Genomic DNA, 24169 nt, shown 5'->3' with positions numbered 1-24169 from the left:
TAATAGTAATAGTCTAGACTAATATAAAAAAAATAGAGTTTAAGACAATGCAAGTAAAAAGTTCTTTCAACATTCTCATCCTAAAAGATAACTTGGCTTGCAAGTCACCTCTGTGAAACCTGCTTATTTAAAATCCACTCCCCAACAACGCAAGTGCAATTGATGGATCATTATAGGGTTATGATGGCGAAAGCCATGACCAAAAGACATAAAGCACGTACTCGATCAGCAAAAAGTTGAGTACTACAAGCCTAAAGCAAAAGCTATAACTAACATGCTTCATTCCAAAAACAATAATTGAAATCACATGCAAAAACCAACTAATAAACATTTAAGCATAAAGACATGACTCGACTCAAGACTCTTGACTTATAGATTAATTCGAACAAGCATCGAACGTGTACTTGAAAAAAAAGAAGTCCATTGGACACGTGTTGGGAGCCCTCCAAACACTAAAAGAAATAGTAACCCTGTGCCAACATGATTATTAACATGTGACATAATTTCTTGCGCATAAATATAGGAATACAACGTCTTGTATCATCAAATAGAAGTAATTGTCCTAAGGTCTCGTACTTCCTCCATGGTTCATGCTCAAGGTGCATACGTTCCAAGAGTTTTGAAGCTTATTCGGTCTCACTTTACGTTTATTAATATTTTATTCAAAAGCCAACTCGAGACACAATCAAATAAAACATTTAATAAATAAACGACTAAACAATGCTTCTTTTAGAATCCTTTAAGACTTGTGATCAACAAACACATGAATCCAATGAATTACTACCTTGTTCCTTCTCAACATGAATACTTTTACTTGATGCAACCCTTTTTACTTTTATTTTTTCATTCTAAAAAAACCCCTAACCCTAACCCTCACTTTTACTATTTTCTCTCAACCTTTTTGATATTATTTTGGTTCAAATACATTTGAATTTTTTATTAGTGTCACGTGTATCTAATCAAATTAGAATACATATTTTGATTGCAATGGACGGTATTTTTGACTTGGAAGACCTTGGAATTGAGGTAATTTATGTTTTTTTCCTGTTGTTTTTGAACTTTTTCATGCAATTGGTATGAAATAAATACTTCAATTTTGTACAAATTGAACAGAATATAATTAACTATTTCTTACAGATTGAACAAAATATAATTAACTATTTCATACAGATTGAACATAACAGAACTACGTATTCCGTACAAATTGAAGAAATTGATGATACTAGTTCTTTCAATTGTCAATAATGAAAGAGTTGTCGATTGGTCATGTAGTGGTTGTTTGTTATACATTAGTAGTGATGATAGAACTTATTTATGCTATGTTCAATTTTGAATGGAATTATGTTTTGTTCAATTTATACGGAACAATTAGTTCTGTTATGTTCAATTTGTACGAAATGGATAATTATATTTTGTTCAATCTTTACAAAATATTTAACTATATTTTGTTCAATCTGTACAAAATAGGAATGTTAATTTCATACTAGTTGTATGAAAAGACTCGAAAAAACAGTAAAAATGCAAAAATTACCTCAATTCCAAGTCAAAAATATCGCCCACTGCAATCTAAATACTTATTATAACTTGATTGGATACACATGAAACGAAAAAAAAATCAAATTTATTTGAACCACAATAATATCAAAGAAGGTTGAGAGAAAATAATAAAAGTGAGGGTAGAGCATAATGAAAAAAATGAAAGTAAAAGGTTGCGCCAAGTAAAATCAGGTTGCGTATAGTTTCCCCCTTATTCAAACATAATATGTACTTACGACACAAATCTATGCCTAGTATTTAAAAAAGAAAACCAAACTTTATAAGATGACATGTGTCTCAACAAAATGTCAAAATCTATACCTAGAAAGACACGTGTCTCATCTATTACTCTCCTTTAAAAATAAAACAAAAATAAAAAAAACTAACACCAACTCCTTCATCTTTTGATTCTTCCCCTTTTAACATTCCAAACCAATTAATTCTCCATTAAATTGGCTCACTCATTCAACCTTTAAATTAAGTGTATTTATTTTAGTTAAATATGACAATTACTTCGTATTAGTATTACTAATTTACTACGGAGAGTACTATGTACCAAATCACATCATGTATATATGAGAGATGAATAATAGAAGTACGCACAAAATGTTTATTTATAGATCCTTCATTGATTTGAATATCAGTTAAAATATCATACAAAGAACTTTATTAGAGTTGCACTTATCTATACTGTATTTTCTTATGATGTATGATGTAGTAGTATGATTACATGATGGTTAAATATTTGTACATGACTGTAGTGAATGATGTATTTTAGGACTCATGAAAATAACGAGGTTCAAGTTTGGACATGAAGAAATTCACATATTACAAAATTCGCATCAACGTTCCTCAAGTGCCTGCGTTATATTTTTAAAAAAATTCTTGTACTTTTTTTTAAAATTTTTATTTTATTTTTATGAGGAAATAAAAATTTGGCGGATTATCTGAAATTATCCTTACAGATGAAATACAATGACTCCAAGAAAATATTTTTCGTAGAACTCTTATATAAATAAGAACACATGTAATACCTTTAAGATAACTCATTTTTCCATAAAATAAAGATGTTTTAGGTTCATTTCATAGGTTTTTTTTAGTGTAGTTATAACCTATTTTGGCTAAATTACATAATACTCCGTAACTACTCAGCTCGTACTACGTATAACAATAAAACATAAAAACTAAATACGAACACTCACCAACCTCTCACACATTAAAAAAAATAAAAATAACACACATAAGATATTATATATCCTAATACTAACCCGTGCCTTGCACGGGTCAAACGACTAGTTTGATATAATACACACGTCAAAATAAATTAGAAACAGGTTGTTAACTTTTTTGTTTAAACATGGTGCACAATAAATTTCGTTATTTATTGTGGACCAAGTCCATTTAAAAATTGGTGCTATATTTGTTAGAATAGGGGAATGTAGAGGGCGGAGAGTCCCATCTCGGAGATGTGTTTCCAAACACATATCCGAGGGCTAGGCGGTAATTTCACAATTATTTTGAAATTTTTGAGTACGATATTTAAGAAATGAACACCATTTTTGAACTTCCGAGTACAATTTTTGATCTTATGAGTACCATTTTTAAACTTATGAGTACCATTTTTGAACTTATGAGTACCATTTTTAAACTTATTAATACCATATTCGAACTTATTTTGGTCTGATATATTTTTGTAAAAATATATATGAGATGTGAAAATACTTAGTCGGGGAATGTAATGGTCGGAAACCGGTGGGTTAGAGTAGGTGAAATAAATACGGAGTACTTTGTACTTCCTCCATTCTTATTTATATGACACAATTGGTGTTTTGACAATATTCACATAAGCTCCTTTAATTTCAATTTGTGATTTATACTTAAGAAAAAACATAGTCGTGTGGGGTCTTGTTTGATTCGTCTCAATAAATATTTTTAAAATATCAACTTTTTATAGTTTTTTCTTATCTATAATTGAAGATATTAATGTTTGAAATCGTGCATTGGCAAACGTGACTAAATTATTGTGTCATATAAATAAGAACAGAGGAAGTTTATTTTAACAATGACGTCCCCTTCATTTAATCCATAGATGTGTCAATTATTCTGAAACGGCGAAAATAAAAGTGCCTTAAGCTAATGTTAAAGGATCACTTATCCTGTTGGAAAGCGCACAAAGTGACAAACTAGCAACTTATGCGAGGAAAGTGCCCTAATGTTCTTACTTAGTATTATAGGCGCGTAAGTCATAAACTTTGTTGATTAATTTGGGTTTGGGTTTGGGTTGTTTCAACTTCGGGTGTCTTCGTTCTCTGCTAGTCTTCCCTTCCAGCTTCAATGGATTTGTTGAAGCTACGCCCAAAATTGCAGTGTTTTCCTGTAATACTAAACCCCTCACCAATTCCTTCTCATAAAACCCAATTATATCCCCAACGTTTCTCTATACAATCTGCAGTCAAACGATTCAGGGTTCTCTCTGAACTTAATGGCAAATTGAATGGAGCTCTTTCTGGTGACACTGACCCTCGTTTCATTGACCGTGTATGCTTCTTTTTCTTTCTACTTTCTTTATGTTTTAATTATGTCTTTCATATTTGTTTGGATTATTGGGTTGCTTTGGGAAAATTATAGCAATTTTAATGGAAGTTCATAAATTTTCAATTCTGCATATAAACTTTGCGTAATTGTCAATTTTAAATGTGGGTTTTGTGTTTTTAGCGCTTTTTATTATGTATTATGTCTCTTTCGAATTGATAATAGGTGCCTTATTGTGTTTGAAATGAGTGAATTTACTGTTGTTTTTTTGCATTTAAGTTAAGGATTCTTAAAGACCTAAGTGTTAGAAATCTGTTTGATTTTTTCGTCGAACTGAAGTAAGTTATCTGCTCATTTCGTTGTGGTGCTTACTTTCGCTGAAAGGCGCATCTCTCTTTATCCAATTACTTCAGAGTTTTAAGCTCAGAATTTAGTTTAAATTTCTTTTCTGGATACTTGACACTATAAATAGCAACCATCACTTGGATGCTTCAATTGTTGGGTAAAACGGAAAAATGTATAATTTCCTAGCTATACTATACAACAAAGTAACCATGTCCTACTGCCCATATTGTAACTTGCTTTTATAAATGTGTCTAATGATCTTATTACAATTTCGGATACATCAATGTTGATTCGATTCAAGATCTGAGAAAGGTGAATGAATGTCCGGGATAGCTCAGCTGGTAGAGCAGAGGACTAAAATCCTCATGTCACCAGTTAATATCTGATTCCCGGCACATGCTTTTTCCATATCTACATAAAAAAAAGCTAGAAGAATCTTGTAATTCCCTGAATTCCCCATGTTTTGATTGCATTAACTACTTACTGGACTAATTTGCTCCATGAATTTTGTTGAGGTATAGTTAGAAATATAATAACAGTTCAATTTTCCACATATTCGATGGTTGAGGTTTACTTTAAATGTTAGATAGGACGTGATGAATATTAATTATAGTTCTCTTTTATATTATATGCATTGGTGTATTCGCACTACTAATGTTCTTTCATTTTACAGAATTGTCACAGAATTATTTTGACTGTGCAGCCAAGCTCTAACTACATATTGCTGTGTTCTCTTTTAGCAAAAGGCATTAGAAGCGGCAATGCATGACATTAACAGTTCATTTGGAAAAGGAAGTGTTACCAGATTGGGCAGTGCTGGTGGAGCTTTGGTGTATGTATAATTGTTTCTCTGTTTCATTTCCCCCTTTTCTATTGCGGTGCAAAACTGTATTGGTGGCTGTGTCTAGTCTATTGTTTGAATGGACTGAGACTGAGTGAGTGACTGGCTAAAGTATTGAATAGTCCATTTCATGGATGTGGAGATGGCCACTTTCTAATCATCATGCATGCTTTACGTTTTAAAAAAAAATCTTAGATCTAGTAAGGAGATTAACATATGCCATTTCGTATTTTATTTATTTTAGGGAAACCTTTCCAAGTGGGTGCTTGACATTGGACTTTGCTCTTGGCGGAGGTCTGCCAAAAGGGAGAATTGTAGAGGTATCATATTCTTGTTCACTTCTCTGTGCTCCTTAGCATAAAATTGTCCAGTGTATCATGAACATTATGGATTCGTGTATTCCAGATTTCATGGTGTTAAAATTTTCTTTTTCTTTTGTGAGACTACTAGTATTTTTCTTGAACTCCAAATTTTATAGTAAGGTTGTTAACTTTTTCCATCCTGAAACTTTTTGTTTTGTATTTTTTTTTTATTGTAAGTGTAACTATTCGTAAACTTTGTTAAGTAATACACTAATCAGTTTTCTCGCCGTGCTGAATTGGTTGTTAGCCAATGGCCTTTCTGTTCAAGGGCTATGTCCCTTTGACCTTCTTTAACTTCCCTTGGGAGCAGTGTGAATACAGCGTGCCTGTGTATGCTGAAGCCCAAGGAAATAGGGGTCAAGCGTTGCTTTTGTGCTATGCCAGCTACCAGGTGTTTTCTGAGGCACCAAAGAGACCCACATCAGCCATTTTCACACTAAATTTTCAATTCTTATTAAGTGCACTGATCAAAGAGCATGCCATCACTATGATTTTGGGATTTAGGCTATGGTTTTGGTGTTTGTTGTTGATTAAGTGCACCTCACTTTAATTATGTGCTTGCTTCACGCCTGCCATTTACTCGGCTCAAGGTTCCTATTGCCTCAATTTGCTTTGAGATTTTTTATACATTGCCTAGAGTAGAGGCTCATTAGAGGTACTAGTGTATTGGCATAGTACCAATATTAATTCTGTCAACTCTGTTGTTGTCTCCAGTTCGTACCTTTTGAATATCCATATCCTTGAGTTAGTCAATGTAATAGTTCTAGATATGAGGAATATGCTTTGGACAGTGCTACTAATAGTTATTCATCCTTTAATTTATGCTTAAGTGACAGCTTTATTTATTTCCCATTGTTGAGAATCTCATGGAGCAATTTCATGCTATACTACCTGGACTCAACAAATATCATTCCATATTCGTGTTGACATAACAATATGACATGGATACAGGAATAAAATCTATGTCGGATCCTCCATTTTCTCATGGAAGTAACTCGCGGTAAAAACACATATTAGAGACACGGGAAGGGAAGGAGATGTATCATGTACGTCAAATAGCTCTGCAGTTTGCCTCCCTTGTAACAAACTGAAGCCTAGTTGGCAACAATTTACCAACATGCATGAATCACAGAAAACCTGCTGCTTTTAACAAGTTTTTCTTTTTTTCCCCATGATCTGTATTTGTGTCTTGTTACATAGTTAACACTTATGTTTTAAGGAATATGCATAATTGTAACCTATATTAAGATTAAAAAGTTCAATATAGATCAAGGAATTAAAATCAGTAGAAAGTTAGAAACAGAGTCAAGTTTGTCATTTGTAAAGTAAACCCTCTAATATCTATGGTATGTCCTCAGATATATGGACCAGAAAGTAGTGGGAAGACAACACTTGCTTTACATGCAATTGCAGAAATCCAGGTGGTGTATGAACCATAATTTCCAATTTCAAATTTAAACCTGTGGGAAGTGCACAGTTTACAAGCTATTCAGGATATTGATTTTTTTCTTTTGTGATTTTCAGAAAATGGGAGGAAACGCAATGCTAGTTGATGCAGAGCATGCATTTGATGCAGCATATTCAAAATCTTTGGGAGTGGATGTAGAAAATCTAATTGTTTGCCAGCCTGATAATGGGGAGATGGCATTGGAGAGTAAGATATTATATCCCAAACACCAATAATCACGTATTTCTCAGATTGTTGTGCATTTTGGAATAACGTTGTGGATTTAGTTTTGGTTGAGTCCAGAAATGCATTCAGATTATGATTAAACTGTTAATTTATTTCTCATGCTTGGTAAATTGGAAACAATTGCTTTAACTAGTCGCAAGTTCGAGACTCGGCTAACCCTCTTCTGGTACCTATTGTAGTTTCTGACGAATTCTGACAGTTACCTGTCCTGAAGCATATAGAAAACACAAAAATTTGAACCTTGGATGCGTAAATGACGGAATTGTGTTTTCTAGGATTATCATTAAGTTTCCTATAATTAATTTTAGAATCATTGAAAAGGGGTGAATAAGGTTTGCTTGCTTGCAATATACCCGAGTTATTCTAGAAGGGTTCTATTTCTCATTTCACTTCAATTCTTAGACGGTAAATTGTCTGATCCTATTCCAAGTTGGTCCCTTCAAATCATTTTGTATGTGATATTTATGTCCGCTGCAGTTTTCTTAAATGGCAACGGGGCTTGTGTTTTGTCAATTAGAGTTTTCAGTGTCTTAAATGGTCTTTCTATGTTTGCAGGGGTGACCGCCCTCACCCATGCATACCTGATTTGGTCTGGACTTCTGGTCACTAGTGTGGTATTTTATGATAAACAGAAATATGACCCCTGATAAAATTGGACCATTTTTAAGGAATGGAGAAGTTCTTGATCCCCCTCTTAAATTTATTACCATATTTTTTATTTTATAATATTGCCCCTTTGATAGATCTTGTACAGGGACGGTTTTCTTTAACAGATTAAATACCCAGGATATCCTTTAGGTGAGGTCTTCAAGGACAACACTTTTCTCTCTAGTGTTTTGTGTTGCAGAACTAGTGAAACTTCTTTCCACATTTTTCTTCACTTTGAGGTGGCACAATAGAAATGGTGAAGTTCTGTTTTTAATGTTTTATTTTCTCCCTCAGTCCTCTGTTTTTCAATAGCGTCAAATGTCATGCTTATTAATAAAATCTATGTGATATGGAGAGAGATGGAGAGGGACCACTTACCAACAAAGAAATGTTAACCTTATTTCAACCCACACCAAAAAGGATAGTATTGAAATATTTGCAAATAGAGGTTTTTTTTTTTTTTTTTGGCAAAGGCAAATAGAGGTAATACATGCTAAAAGTAGTGTCTATCTTGTCACTCTTACGAATCTTATGCTAGATTAGTATATTGGTTTAGGAAGACATTTTTTGGATGATGCGATTTAGTGCAGTAGTATTTTGGTGTAGTTGGAAGGAATTCTCCCATTTCTCACAATGGCAGTGGTTTTTATTTTTGGGACGATTGGTGTTTTTAGCTTCCCAAACAATCTCTTGGGTCTATATTCCTAGTCTACTTTACAATATATTTTAGTCAATCTGTATTTACTTTCCTTTTTTCTTGAGCATGTTTGTCCTCTTAGCTGGAAATTCTCTTTTTGACAAGCAGATCTAAAAAAATAAGATACAACCAAATACCACTAATTGTGGAACTAAGGTTCTCAAACGTGATGGAGACATCATCTATCTGTCCTAATTTGATAAATCAAAATCCTATACTGGGTAGATTCAGAGAAAAATGATTTGCATATTGTGTTTGTCAAATTGGATAAGTGATATAACTGAGCTACTTGGGAAATCTTACGGAAGATTGTGGCACTTTTATCAGTCATATATCCGTATATTTTCTTCACTTTTTGAGGTTTGAATGAGTGAGGAAAATAGTTCAGAGAAGCGTATGAGAGAGTTTCTCTTGCAGAGTGTTGGGGTGAGTAGTTCGGATCGCTTGACGCAATGCTACATAGTGTGTGAACCCAAGATAAAAGGTGCTTACTTATTTTGTTGCATGTTTTATTCAAAAAATATCTTTTGTGAGAAATAGTTATGACGCTTCTTCTCGATCTTGTAACTCCATGGCTCAAAGGCGTTGAATACTTGGTGTTTTGATGAAACTGATAAGCTTTACTGAGGTTAAACAAGTTTTGGTTTATGTTAGTATTACTTTGTGAATACAAGAACTGGATTTGTGGACTAAAATTATGCTGTTATGCTGTTTCAAACAATGTTCTGGTGGTTTACACATATTGGTTGAGTTGCTGTTTTCGAGTAAAGAGTTGGAGTTATTTCTAGAGTTTGGATGAGATGGAAAGAGAAGACCTTATAGTTGAAGTTTTGAGGGTTGCAAGCTTGAGAATTGAGAAAGTCTTGATGAGTTTCAGCCATGAGACGGTAGAAGTCTTGAAGAGTTTCAAGCACAAGAAATATAAGTTTCAAGCTAGAGAAACTCATTTGAAAGTATCTTATTTGTTCTTAAGTTTGAATTTTTAAGAGTTAGTACTTCTGGAGTTAAATTATATGCGAGGAATAATTTATAAATGCTATGGTGGAACCATCACGTGGAACTAGTTTTTAGGATGATTACACGAGGTTGATATTTTTCCAGAATAGTATGTAGGTTTTTTAGTGCTTGTATACACTAAGGTGTTTAATGGATTGATAATGATCATGCATTTTCATCTGAGTTCGGATAGGTTTTATCATTTGTCTTAAATGTCCATATTTTGGTTGTGGATAAAACAATAGCCTAAGTGAAGGTATCTTTTTGGGGATAAGTCTTTTGGTTGGGATGAACAATTAGCCTTAGTAGAGTTTGTGTCAGGATGCATCAGTGATAGGAATATGAAATACGGTTTTTAGGTTCATTGGTGGTGTTTGAGGAAGGATTAATAGCTTAGGTTAGTATCATGAAGGTGTTGTCTCTTTGGATAAGAGTTGCATCTGCACTGGGTAGAGATTTATAGCGTAAGTGTATTAAGTCGTTATTTTGTGGGTTAGGCAATGATTCTAAGGTTTCAGTGTTTTGTTTGTGTGTAACATTCTGAATTAAGTGCATTTCAGGTAAGTATGTGCATTCAACATCGGTGTGTTACTTGTATCAGTGTTTGTATTCCATAGGGAATTCGTGCGTTAAGTTTGGAGTAGAATTTAAGAGTTGAGAAGTGCGTGTGGAGACCACTTGAGTTTTGAGTTAAAAGGAATCTCCTTAGTGAACAAGTCTTGCAAGACTTGCAACAGTGGAGGGAATTGTTAGGGGAACTCAAGTTAGAGTGTGGAACTTGAGTGTATGGTTCAATGGCAGCAATAGGGTTTTACAAACGAGGTGTAACTGTACTCATAGACTCATAGTGCAGACGTTTTAGTCAAGATCCCAGTGTTGCTGTATTTCCTTCAATTTGGGCCTATGAAGTTTTCCTCACAATTTGGGCCTATGAAGTTTTCCTCACGGAGTATTGTGTGCTTGTTAATGCTTTAGTTTGTTTTGAGCATTGTTCCGCGATTACCTTTGCAGAGAACATTAAGTAGGAAATACCTGCGGTTACTTTCAGTCACTCCCCATCTTAAAAGGGTCATCTAGTTGTAATATCTAAAAAAATATGGGCTGCAAGCCTGCAACAGAATGTGTATAATACTGAGCTTGGTGGCAACCATGATAGTTGATTGTCTTGGAAAGTCATATCTCTGGTTTGAGGATATTTCTAGGATTTGTTATGGAGATTTTTTTTTTTTTTTTTTTTTTTCTGGAGGAGAGTAGAATACTTTATCCGTTTCACCTAAAATTCTTTTTTCTACCTTTGCTGTGAAGAAAATTTTCCCACTGATGTGTTAATTAATAAAGATGAGAACACAAGCCAGTTGGGAGTACCATCTCTAAAGCAGTCGGGTAAAGATTAAAGTTGTTTGTAGTATGTGAAAACATCCTGACCACCTTTTCTCATTTTCTTTTCTGGGACGGAATGAGTTTGTTCGAGGTTAATTCTTGGCACTACTAACTGGTTTATGAAGGAGTGATCAAGTCTTTTTTCTGCTAAACAGATTCATATTTATGGTAGTGATGTGAAGGAATCGAAACTCGAGGAAAAGTGGAAGTTATTGATGAATCAGGGACCAAACAGGGGAGTACAACTGTACGAGCCTTGTTAAGTCCCGATGGTTCTTTCTAAAAGCTGAAGTTATGAAAAGCAAAGACAAGTCCGGATGTCAGGGTTATGTGAAGGAAAAATGACGGCACTTTTATCTGGAGCTTCATCTGTAAATCAAAATCTACACCCGGGACTGGGCGCAAGCAAAAAGGCGATTGGGAAGTGGATGAAAAATTCAAGGGTTTTGAGAATGTTGGTATCCTGATGAGAATTCTTTAAAGAATCTTCAGTTTGGATATGGACTTATCTCATCCTTTCGTACCTTCTAAAATGGAAAAACTGTCGACATAGATATGGACAAATTTAAATGCAGCTATAAATTGAAGAAAGACTCTTAAGGTGTTCCAAAGCCTATAGGTAACTCACCAAAGACTCCCACGTTTTTGGTAGCGGCAAACCTAAAGAGGGTTTATTGACAGAGGAGGAAAGTGGATTTGTCAAGAAAATCAAAATGGAAATCAAAATGGAGTTTTTTCTCAGTACTTCTCTTCATTGTCCTTCCTCTTGCAATATGTCTTGGGAATTTATTGCTCTGTTTAGGGAAATTCTTGCTACAATTTGTGTAACAGTGTTTCTACGTACAGATTTGGGTACAGGCGGGTAATGAGATATCCACTTGAATGGTGGAGATAGTAAAGCGGGTATATTTTCATACCCATTTGGGCGGGTATGGAATTATGGATACTAGTTATTTACCCGCCATGGGAAACAGGTAGGTGGTGCGTATAGAAATTTCAGGTGGGTGTGGGTTTGGGTATGGGAGAGGGGGTATCTGCATCTGCGCCATTCGTTTTCCATCCCTTCTAACCTAGATAATATATGTGTTGTTCTGAATATTTTAGTCTTAGATATTGATGTGCTGAACCATTTTTTTTTTACTTTTATATCTTGTGTAAGCAGTGAACCTTTATTAACTTCTTTTTGTCGCAGTTGCTGATCGTATGTGCAGATCTGGTGCAGTAGATCTGATTTGTATAGATTCTGTTTCAGCTCTCACTCCTCGAGCAGAAATAGAGGTTATTATTTTAATTCTCCTTGGTCTCCTTTTTCTGATTGTAGAATTTGTTATGGCTTACTCTTCCTCATGTGATTTCCAGGGAGAGATTGGAATGCAGCAAATGGGCTTGCAAGCTCGTCTTATGAGTCAAGCTTTACGTAAAATGTCTGGAAATGCATCGAAAGCGGGCTGTACTCTCATTTTTTTGAATCAAATAAGACATAAGGTATAATTGGTTGTGTCATTTGCTACCTTTATGGATTTTTGTATTGAAACTGTACAATCTCAACATATGTAATCCAAGGAAAGAGGTTGCTAATCTAGATGAACTGTGTTTTTTCTTTTCTAGTAAATCAAAATTTATACGTAACACAGTCAACGGTCAATTAGTCTCCTTATGGCCTTGGAAAATGGGGTAAATCAATTGATTTCTTCGAATTTCCCTCCACCTTTTTGTCACAAAATTGTAGCTCTCTTTGTAAACACAAGTCTGATGTATAATGTGTCTTTGCAACTACTGGGTAAGATTTCACTTTTGGCCCTTAATCAGGCGCATCAAGGTTCTACCATTTTGAGCCATAAGAGGCCTTCCAATGGTTGCACCCTGCATTTGGTTTAATGTTATCCATTGTGTGTGCTTTGGAGTCAAATACAAGTATCACTTACTTCTCCTGATCTCAGGCAGTGACAATTTTTTTTTTTTTTTTTTTTAAAGATTGGTGTATATTATGGAAATCCTGAAGTGACTAGTGGAGGAATCGCCTTGAAATTTTTTGCATCACTTCGCCTTGAGATACGTTCTATTGGCAAAGTTAAATCTGTAAGAGTTCCACCTCTGTATACATTTTACTAAATTTTGTCTAATACCAAAATCAAAGAGCCCTTTTTACCAATTCTTCTTACAGGTCAAAGGAGATGAAGATATTGGGTTACGGGTCCGTGTTAGAGTTCAAAAGAGTAAGGTAAAATTCTCGTGCTCCTTTATTATATATCCTTATTTTCTTCCAACATATAAATTAAAATCACTTTATAGAACGTAATCCAAGCAGCAGGGAGAGAATGTGGTATCATCAAACAAATATATCTAAAAAGTAAAAAAGAGACGAACATCATAAAATATTGGTTTAAAACAGCAGAAAATGTTGTTCGTAACTGTCTTTGTTGTTTTCTTGTTTTATTTGAAAGCAACATCTTTTGTGAGCTAGAAATAATAGGCGCAGGTGTGGAAAGGTTATGGCTTTAGTTTGACAGAATATCCAAACACCCTGGGTGCGGCAAGTTGAAAGAAGAGGAGCATTTCTTAGGGTGCCTTTTAAGAATTCCTTGAGTGAGGTCTGCCATTCTAAAATCAAGAAATGGGAAGGGACAGTTGGAGTTTGTAGAAGGGGGTGCGTTACACAATCTGTTAACCCCATGCGGGGAGAAAAGGGAGAGAATCAAAACGAGGATCTAAAAGGAATAAAACTCAAAAGACATAGCAGAAGCAGACAAAATCAACCACGACTAGATCTCTAAAAGGATGTTGCCATCTTTAAGACAGTAGGCTTGCCTCAAATTCGGCGATTTTTATGTATGACGCCACCAATGGATCTTAGATTTTTCTTGTCTTTCTTTCTGATCTCTTCTTTCCTCTTCTTGCATTGCGATTCCTCGTGAATATCTTGACTTGTCTTCATTATTTTCCACGTCGAGTCCCCCTCCTTTCATCAGCTTTTCTTCTTTCTCTTGCCCCTTCTCTTTTGTCGAGGGTCTTTCTCCACCCCTCCTCCAATTCAATCAACTTTCCTTTTGTTGTCAGATTTGAATAGAAAATAAAAAAAACATAAATTTAATCAGGAGCTTACCAAGAACGAAAGTTATATATATTCTGTTAGGCTGTAAGCCTTTAACTCCTTGTTTCCAAAAAGGAACGTCTTTGGTTCTTTTTCTGCAAATCACTATTGTTATCCTCTCTGTTCTATGAGAGGAACATTCTTGATTTTGTGCAGGTTATCCTTTTTTCTTTGATGCCTACCTTTACATTACACCCTTAGGCTATCGTCCAGCTTGTAGATCGTACACTACTGCCCTTGTTGTTTGTCTTGAGTTAAGAACTTAGTATCTCTTGTTTTTCTCCGTTTGTTTTTCCCTTATTGTACTTCTAAAAATGTTATTACAGAGAAGGAGAGGTCAAAATTCTAAGTCCTGTTTCCCCTCTGTTTCTTTATGAAACTCTATAACATAGAAGATCGCTTTCATGCTCTAACTTCATCTCAGATTCTTATATCCTCCAATTGCATGTAATATAATGATATACAGAAGGGAGAACTTTGTGCTTGTTCTTAGTTGGGTATATCTATTGTCCGATGTCAATGGGTTTGATTTTTCTAGTACCATGGTTTAAAGTAAGCTAAGTAGTTAAGATATGTTTCTTTCAGAGGGAATGTTTTGAACAAAATTTCTTCTGACCATTTGTGCTCTTGTTGCAGGTGTCAAGACCGTACAAACAAGCTGAATTTGAGATCATTTTTGGTGAGGGTGTGAGTAAGTTGGTCAGTATCGTAAAAACAAAAAATCCACTGTTTTTCTTACAAAGATTTCTGCAAGTTATTTCATCTCGTTCTGGTTTCTCAAATATGCAGGGTTGCATTTTGGATTGTGCCGAAATACTAGATGTTGTGGCAAAGAAGGGCTCATGGTATAGCTACAGGGATCAAAGGTGCAGCCACATCCTGCAAACTGGGGTCTCATTCATTGTTCTTTAGTTTAGCTCGGCCTGTTGAGTAGTACAATGTTCATGTTGGTCCATTTAATTTTAATTGGACTCATAACAAGCTACTATGTTTTAGCCAAGTTCCAAAATTCTATATTAAACCTGTGTTCATTTTAATCCATCGAGCTGAAGTTTGTTGATGAGCTTTAAGTAGTGCCTGAAAATATTTAATTAGAGGTTACAATTTGGAAGAATTGGTCCATCATTGTGGACATTAATTGACACAATGACCATTTTACAAAAAGGTCTCATCTTTTAGTTACGTCAAGCTTTCCAAACGACAAGGAATTTGCATGTTTTTCCCTGTATTTGGTAGAAATGTAATATTTTGCTAATCCAAGAAAATTATGGCTGATGTATAAATGCGAATACCCTCAATTCTGGATGGGTTATGATTTCTGATTACTGGTGTTTTTTTTAAAAGGTTGGGACAAGGAAGAGACAGAGCATTGCAATTCTTGAGAGAGAACCCTCAGCTGTCCGATGAGATTGAGCAGGTTTGTCTCCTTGTACCATATTCATTGTTTACTTTGTATTTTTCTTTTGCCTGTTCTCTGAAAAAATTTCTTGGTTGCCACTTTGTTGGATAAAGTCTTTGCTGGTTTTCATACCTTACAACCCTATCTTCTTTGTTAAATCACAATTTTGCTCATATATATTGTTGCTCTTAACAATATCATGACATGAATCGACAATGCTGTTGTTGTATATTGTTGCTCTTAACACCAATCAACGCCCCAGTTCTGCTATAGTTGGTCAGCCATTTGGAGTCCTTGCGAAAATGGATGTTAAAATCCAGTTCTGTCTTTAAGTTTCAGTTTTTGTTGGCTGGCTGCGGCTATCATCTCCTGGAGGGTATATTGACTGCTGGGATCATGATGCTTTCTTTGAGTTTCATTACGAAATGAGTTTTATATCTGTGGTAGATGATTATTTTCAAATTTCCATCTACAATAGAGTATTTTCAATAAATTTCTGCAACAACAAAGGACATCTTTACTTCGAATTAGGGATCTTGTTAGTGTGAACTAGAGCAGTTTTTTCTTTTTGGTTTTTGGCTTATGTTAAAAAAAATCCCCCTTTTTTTGTAATTGAAATGGGCTTTTTACTGCCATTCTCAAGTTTTCCTATGTCATTTCTATTAAACTATCTATATTCCACAATATTTTATCCTCCCTTTCTGCTGAAAGTTCCTTTACACCTCTTCCTTCCCATTCAAAATATCGGTGTTTTAACCATTCCAAATTTTGGTACCCCATTCCCCACTGAATCAAACTACCAAGGCCAGAGGCTATATACATTGAGAAAAAAGAAAAACGAAAGCAGAGAGATATATCAATTGCCAGATTTGCTCTAACACTTTATGAACCAAACACAGAATTCGTTGTCCAACACATTACCCTGATTTGAATTTGAGTTTATGAGAAGAGAAAAGATTAATTGAGAGGTACGGAGTAGTAATTCTGAGTGACTTAAACCACCGGTTTTTCCTATCAAAATGTGTATGATGGCCAAGCTTTTAGATTTGTGCTCTTGATCTAAATGTATACCTCTAGTAGCTATGCATACAGTACCCTTGTGGTTTTTAAAAGTTGATGAGGTACACACACTTATTGTTTCAAAAATGCATACCCCTTACTTAGGTTTGATAGAAATTGACTCAATAAAGCTAGAAATGGGATGCACGTATTGATAAAATAAAAACAGACGTGAACAAAGTAGTGTAGAGATTTAAGATACTTATTTATTTGGCAAATTTGTTATCCTTTGTACCAAATTGGAAGAGAAGTTGCAAATTGAAATCCTATATTGATGATGTTTAAACCTAGAAAGCCTATTATTACATTTTGTCTAAACCCTGGAGCGGTAAGGTCATGTTTATATAACGTTATAGTAGTTGAGGTTGATTATGATTTAATAATTGCAGGTCGTTAGGCCTTTGATGGGCGAGGGGGTTGTTCAAGCAAGTCCTTTTAATTCAAGAAACCCCACCTCCTTACCGCAGCCTGAGGATGAATTTTTTGAAGAGCTGCAATGAGGCGGGATTCACAGGCCCGAGACCAAGACCAAGACCAAGACCAAGAACCACTTGCCATTTTATATTTAACATTATCTTGAAAGGGCAATGGGATGGGATAAGATTCAAGATTCAACCTAAGCTTGATGTAACAAGGTTTGGTTTACTTGTTTAAAGGTCAAAGCTTGATTTTACAGTTGTTTTCCCAGCCGTTTTGTTGCATCAAGAGGACGAGGCTCCACCATCATGGAACTGGGCTCAAGGGTTGAAATTATATATAGGCTGTGGACTTATGTAGAAGTAGTAATTTCGGAGTAGTATATATCTGCATTGTTTTCATGTAATATGGAATCAATACATACCTTGTCTGATGATTGAGATTTATACAATGCAATGCGTTACCATGTTCTAAAACAAACTACAGTAAGTGTTGCTATGTTTTGGCATACCATTGTTTCTTTTACGGCCCGTTTGGTAGCCGGTAATAAATGGTGGCAATGAGAATAAATCCATGTGTTATTTGACAAGAAATTAACAGCATTATGTACATGATAATGAAATTTTGTCTAAAATTTTGTGTTTTTCTTCATAAATTTGCATTCTCACCTAATACCACTCTCTAAATGGTAATGGAAATTTATAAAGAAAAAGAGATAATCTTGAGCGTACTATGGGAATGGATATTGATTTTCCTTATAAATTTACATACAAATTCATTCCCATAGACACCATTTATGACCGGCTACCAAACGGACTGTTAAGGTATATATTCGCTGTAGCTACATTTTATTATTATTAGAAAATGGCAATTAGAGCCTCGAAAGATCAAAGAACATTGTGTTAATAAATAAATAAGAAATATATGAATTGTAAGATGAAATGGTACCATAAATAGTAAAATTACTAGATACAAATCATGAGTATTTTACATATTACTTTTACAGATTAATTGTCTAAACAAATAATAAAAACTTAATACATTTTCAAGTAACATTTAATTGTTTTTATTGTGCCAAAGCACTTGTGTTGTAAACAAGCAACGCACCACCAGCCAGGAGACCAGCTAGAGTAACAGCCCAAATCAGTAGACCAGTCGTACCTACACAAGATAAAATCGGTTATACATAGCCGTAAATTTTAAGCAAATTTGAGACGGGCGAAAAAGAAAAGATGCGTACCCCCAGCATAGACGTCACCGGTAGGTGCCCACTCCTCTTCATTGTAGATTGGACTGCACATAATACATACACATACATGGTTGTAAATTAAGAAAATACCACCAAATAAATTTCATAGAGTATGTATGTGTATGTCTGATATTAACTCGAGACAACATATTTATCATATTATACACATGCCCTCAGTTTTAACCATTAAATCAAGACATCATCGATAAACATGAGATTACGAGAAGATTGGTGATTGTGTTATTGTGTATGTGGTTGTACGGATCATGGGACTAATATTTACTCTTGGCAAATAGATTCAAAGAAATATAAGAGTGAAATGAGTCACTTACCTGTAACCATCAACATTGGCACCATACTTGTCAACAAATTGGTAAACACCCTTGCCCTGCATTTATCCCAAAATGGTTTAACACATAACTAAATATATTTAGGCAAATTTGTTAAAAAGGACATTTTATAACTCAAATTTTGCGAGAAATGACCTTATATAATTTTTTTTGTGAAATAACACCTTAATGCAATTTTTTTTGCGAGAAAGGGCCTTATAATTTTATTTTATTTTTTTGTGAAATCACACATTAATGTAATTTTTTTTGCGAAAGACAACCAAAAGTAAATTTCCGGCATTGACTGAGCTTTTCCGACCATTGACTTGCACGTGAGAAGCACGTGTGGCATTATTTTGCTAATCACACCCAATTTTTCTCCAAAATTCTAAGCTTTAAAACCTAAAGTTGAAAAAAAAACCCGAAATAAAATCAAGTTTGAAAATTCAAGAGTCGGGAAAATCATTGTCTTTAGCCAACGTAAGCCACACGTGCTGCTCACGTGCAAGTTAATGGCCGGAAAAACTCAGTCAATGCCGGAAACTTCCCTTAGGTTCTTTCTCGCAAAAAAAAATTACTTAAAGGTGTATTTTCACAAAAAAATTATATAAGGTCCTTTCTCGCAAAATTTGAGTTATAAAATGTCTTTTTTAGCAAATTTGCCATATATTTATTATTTCTTATGTGAAAAAGCGGTTAATACGGTAACATATCTTGTTACAAGATGGGATACTCATAGTACATGAGAATTTAGTAAGCATAAATTTTTTATTGAAAAATAAGAAAAGACTCATCGGCCTCACAATAATATTTTATTCCGTTTAAGTCTGTCTCACACAAATAATAATAGATAGAACCAATTGCTTGTTGGTTCAGTGGTGATTGGGGCTGAACTTTGTAGGGAGAACTCGTGTTCGATCCCCCGCAACAACAATTGGGAGGGGAATGGAACCTAACCACCCAGAACTCGCCCCGAATCCGGATTAACCCTAAGGGTGAATCGGGTGCCAACACCAAAAAAAAAAAAAAAAATAGATAGAGACAATAAAATATAGAGTAGTCGGTAAAAATGAATGTGTTGTGGATGAAACACTAACCGTTGGCTTCCTTCCAGACGAATCAACGCCATCCCTCAATTTCATGCCTCCACCAATTCCTACAATAATTTGCACCAATGCTTTATCATTAACAACATAATTAATCATTTTATTGCATTTAATGTCTTAATGATTTATTCACTATTTACATTTAATGTATTTTGGTACAAAGATCTTACTAAGGCTATGTTATGCTCTATTTTATGGTATCACCTCTATTTTTCAAACTTCTTTCGACTTTGAAATATGTAACAAAAGTGTAGTTTCCCTCTATTGTTATATATTTCATTATCAAAACATTATCACATGAGATCTTGTTGAGTTCATCTCAGCATAAATTTTCGGCAACTTTTGTGTAAGACCTCCTTACCGGAATGACCGCTTTGATTGTTTAACGAATTGATTCCATTGTTAAACTAATTAGTTTCATTGTTTGACTAATTGGTTTCAATGCTTAACTGATTAGTTTCAGTGGTTAACTAATTAATTTCATTACTAAACTTATATACACCAAATAGGTCTTTTGTGTAAGACCGCCTTATATAAAAGTTTGTAACAAATTGTAATAATCAAGCTTATATAAAAAAAATAAAAAAATAAAACTTTTTGATGCTTCGTACTTAAACTTAAATCACTTTTTAATTTTATTTATTTATTTATGCAAACTTACTTTTTATACTTCCTCCATTTTTTTATTATTGCACCATCTACATTGGGCACAAGAATTAAGAAAGGTGGTAAAATGTGAGAGATTGACAAAAATACCCATGTGATTAAGTACAAGTTGTAGGTAAAGAACAAGTGGGGTTTGGTCCCCACCACCCATACAAGGATAAAAATGTCATTTCATATAGCTAAACTTACTAAAAAAGAAAATGGTGCAATTAATATGCAACTTCCGAAAAAGAAAAATGGTGCAATAATAAAAAAAATGGAGGAAGTATATAGTTAAGTTCAATCAATCGTAGTACGTACTAAGTCGACCTATACTAATCGTTATGCCAATAAATTCTATATCGAATAAGTGGGTTCACATATAGCCATATAGGCATAGCACAACGATTTACGAATTAAGGCCAGTTCAACATCATTTTTTGTTTCCAGTTTCTATTTTTTTACAAAATTAAAAACCAAAAATTGAAAACCATAAAAATTAGTTTCCAATTTTTTGTTAGTCAGTTTTCAAAATCAAAATAATTACTATAAGTATGACTATTTTTTGTTCATGATTCAATCTAATCCATATAACTTACAGAACTAAAAAACCAAAAACCAAAAACTGACAGTTATACCGAACACGAACTAAGATTCAGGATCTATGAAATCTAAGAAATAACAAAAATTAATAAATACATAAATAATCCAAAAAAAAAACGCAAAAGAAAGGAGTCTAAATTAGAGAGAAAATATGTACCCAAAGGTTTGTCAACCTTGATCTTCTTGACACCGCTAGCACGAACGGTGAAAGAGGCGGAGGACCTACTAAGAGACGGCAAACCTTTAACGGCTGACTTAGTGTCGACACCAAAGGAAGAAGGTTTCAAGCTCAATGAAGACATCACTGAGGTTGCCATTTTTATGTTTTTTGGTTGTGGTAGCTAATTGGATTAGATTTCACTTCAATTGCATATTATTAAAGCTATAACATTACCAATGTACAAAAATGGTGATTGTGGTTTGTACACGTGGCGTTTTTTATGTGGATGTCTTATGGATATGATGGTCTTAACATTATCATAAATCCTCCACTTATTATTATTATTATTTGACATTTTATTCTTCACAATTTATCTTTGTATTTTTGTACTTTCATTTTTAGCCAGAGGTGTGACTTGTGCGAGTGTGGTTAGATGTTGATTTTTAATTTTTGGTTTTTTTTAATTTTAAATGACATTTTGACCTTTTTTAGCTAAGAATTATTTTTGGGTGAAAAACTTAAAAATTATTTTTTAGTAATAGTCTTCGTTTATGAATTACAAGTTTTATTTTAGTCTGTTTCAAATATGATAACAAGTTTACTTTGTTCTACTTTTGACATACTAGTTTTGTTATATTTAGGAGTAGCCTTCATAGTTCATACTCAAAACATTTACTGATATGTGGTTTATGAGTCCGAGTATATAGTTCACTGTACACTTCGTTTTAAACGAACATATAGTTCAAACCAAAATAAACTTTATATATATATAAGCTAGCTTTTAATGTGAGCTTGAGGTCAAATAACAAACACATTTTAAATTACGGAACATAAAATATAACAAATTTAAAAGATATTTACCCTACACACATTTTAAATTACAACATAGTAGAATATAACAAATTTAAAAGATATTTACCCTACACACATTTTAAATTAACCATTAGAATAAATTTAATAAACTAGCTTAATTAGTTTTTAATAAAATAGAAAAAAAGAGTGGAGATTTATCGCGTGTAACTTAATTAATCACTACAAAATTATGGATTATTAGAGACGGAATTTGAGACGGAAACTATAATCATCTCAAACTTGAGATGGATTTCTAAAATTTCGTTTCTAAACTAAAATTGAGATGGGATTGTATATAGAGTTTCAAAATTTTCGTCTCAAATTTGTAATGGACTTGCCAAAATCCGTCTCAAAATTTTTTGAGACGCCCCATTTCAGTCTCAAATCCGTCTCCAATCATCATTTTGAGACGGATTTGGACTATTTAGAGACAAAATCCCTCGTCTTTATAAAACGATTTTTTTGTAGTGAATTACCTTTTTAAAGAATTAAATTATGGTTATACTGTATAAATATATTCAATAAAAACTTGAATAAATATATTTAAATAAATTTTGAAGAAATTATTAATTGTGTGATTCACCAATCTTACACTTATATAAAGAAATCACACCAAGTTATTTACTTCCTTATCGGGTACCTTCATCAGAGGAAACAAATCGGGAAAAAGGTATTTCTTTGGTAAAGTTAGACAAATCATACGAAGTATAAAATTAGAAAATTATACGAGTATTTCATTATTTATTACCTTTAATTTTTGGCATGCCTTTACTTCTTAATTTATTTGCAAGTAATAAATACAAAAATATGTTATTGAAATTCTCACGTATATATATGTGATGATGTTTTATGAGATAAAATAAACTTAGAAATATACTCCTTGAGCATTTGTAAGAACATTTCAATTTTCAGGCCTTATAATTGTAATTGAGATGAGGAAAGCTTTTTGGTTAAGTGTGATTCTCATAATTACGGTTTCAGGTATCATCTCTTTTATTACTCGTTTTTTCAACAAATTTAATAATATTTTTATTTAATTTCTATTTCACAGTATTGTTTTATGTCTTGGATTTACACCCTCTGTACGTCCTTAAAAGACCGTTATGTGTTCTTTCTCAGATTATCCATATTTATTTGCCCCATATCATAATAGTGTATGTGAACTCCTCACATGTCTCCCTTATATATTATGTTTTTAGGAACTAAAGGAGTTTTACACAACTTTTTAATGAACTTTTGGACGGGGTATGCAACAACTAATTAATTAGAAACGTAATATTGGTAAACAAATTACATATAATTCGTCCAATGTTTATAGCCTTTGCTTAAAATTAAGTATGTTTATCAAAAAAAAAAGTTTTATGTACGTCACAACAATTATATATTTTTTTTTACGTTTATTTTGCCTTTTGTTTTAGGAAAAACAGATGGAAATATATAAAGTCAATCTTTGGACCATCAGTTAAAAAACAAGTCTATCTTTAAATTATACTTGAATAAAATTTAAGTACTCCTTCCGTCCCGGAATATTTGACCTGTTTTCCTTATCGGGCCGTCCCTTAATACTTGACCTGTTTCTAAAAATGGAAATATTCTAACAATATTATATTATTTATCACTCCAGCCTTATTAACCCACCTACCCCCACTCCATACAAAAAAATAATTAAAAATTCAACCCCTACTCTCCCCCAACCCCACCCCTTTACTCATTTTCCACTAACTACATTAAAATAATACCCCACTATCAACTACTACCTATTAAATTAAATAAGTCAATTCAAGTCCCTTAAACTCTGTGCCGGTCAAACTGGGTCGAGTATTCCGGGACGGAGGGAGTACTCCATAAGTCATGACCGAAGGCCTATTGTGATTTTAGTCAACAAGTCATGCATTCTGATTTATTTATTTTTACTTATTGCCTTGGTAGAACGAAGGTAACAAGTTTTTTTCTTTTTTGGTTCAAGATACATAAATTAAAATATAGTAAATCAAATATTTTGAATAATTCAATAAATTAACTTATAATCTTAATTATGTTTATAATAAATGTATACTCCACACTACGTATTTGTATCTCTTAATACATTTAATGGTAAAATATGTGCCAGCTCGTGTGTAATTAACTAACTAGATTAGATCCCGTATACGCACGGATTTTGATAAATTTTTTCACAAAATATTTAACAGAATCTCCCAAACTACTGCATAATTATAACATTTTTAACAT

General features: G+C 33.6%; 2 protein-coding genes across 3 annotated transcripts; one reads left to right on the top strand and one right to left on the bottom strand.

Moving 5' to 3' along the window:
- The first annotated feature begins 3765 nt into the window (after window positions 1–3765).
- Window positions 3766–17476, top strand: LOC110805423 (DNA repair protein recA homolog 1, chloroplastic). 2 transcript variants are annotated; one of them, XM_022011029.2, is made up of 13 exons: window positions 3766–4074; window positions 5154–5245; window positions 5499–5574; window positions 6975–7037; window positions 7141–7270; window positions 12223–12308; window positions 12390–12515; window positions 13005–13109; window positions 13195–13251; window positions 14758–14820; window positions 14911–14987; window positions 15466–15538; window positions 16969–17476. In XM_022011029.2, the coding sequence occupies exons 1-13, from the start codon at window positions 3871–3873 to the stop codon at window positions 17077–17079; spliced, it is 1263 nt and encodes a 420-aa protein (XP_021866721.1). In that variant the 5' UTR covers window positions 3766–3870; the 3' UTR covers window positions 17080–17476. The 2 variants fall into 2 exon arrangements, with proteins under 2 accessions (XP_021866721.1, XP_056699199.1); XM_056843221.1 differs by having other exon boundaries at window positions 3933–4074; window positions 5117–5245.
- Window positions 17477–17921: 445 nt separating this feature from the next.
- LOC110805433 (photosystem II 10 kDa polypeptide, chloroplastic-like) lies at window positions 17922–21367 on the bottom strand. Its single transcript, NM_001426492.1, has 5 exons — window positions 21086–21367; window positions 19672–19730; window positions 18578–18633; window positions 18237–18289; window positions 17922–18157 (listed from the first exon to the last, which is right to left on the bottom strand). The coding sequence occupies exons 1-5, from the start codon at window positions 21243–21245 to the stop codon at window positions 18063–18065; spliced, it is 423 nt and encodes a 140-aa protein (NP_001413421.1). The 5' UTR covers window positions 21246–21367; the 3' UTR covers window positions 17922–18062.
- Window positions 21368–24169: the final 2802 nt, after the last annotated feature.

This window comes from Spinacia oleracea, chromosome 4 (genome assembly GCF_020520425.1).
Source record: "Spinacia oleracea cultivar Varoflay chromosome 4, BTI_SOV_V1, whole genome shotgun sequence".
NCBI lineage: Eukaryota > Viridiplantae > Streptophyta > Magnoliopsida > Caryophyllales > Amaranthaceae > Spinacia > Spinacia oleracea.
The sequence above is the reverse complement of the archived record's forward strand: the minus strand, read 5'-3'. Positions and strand labels throughout refer to the sequence as shown.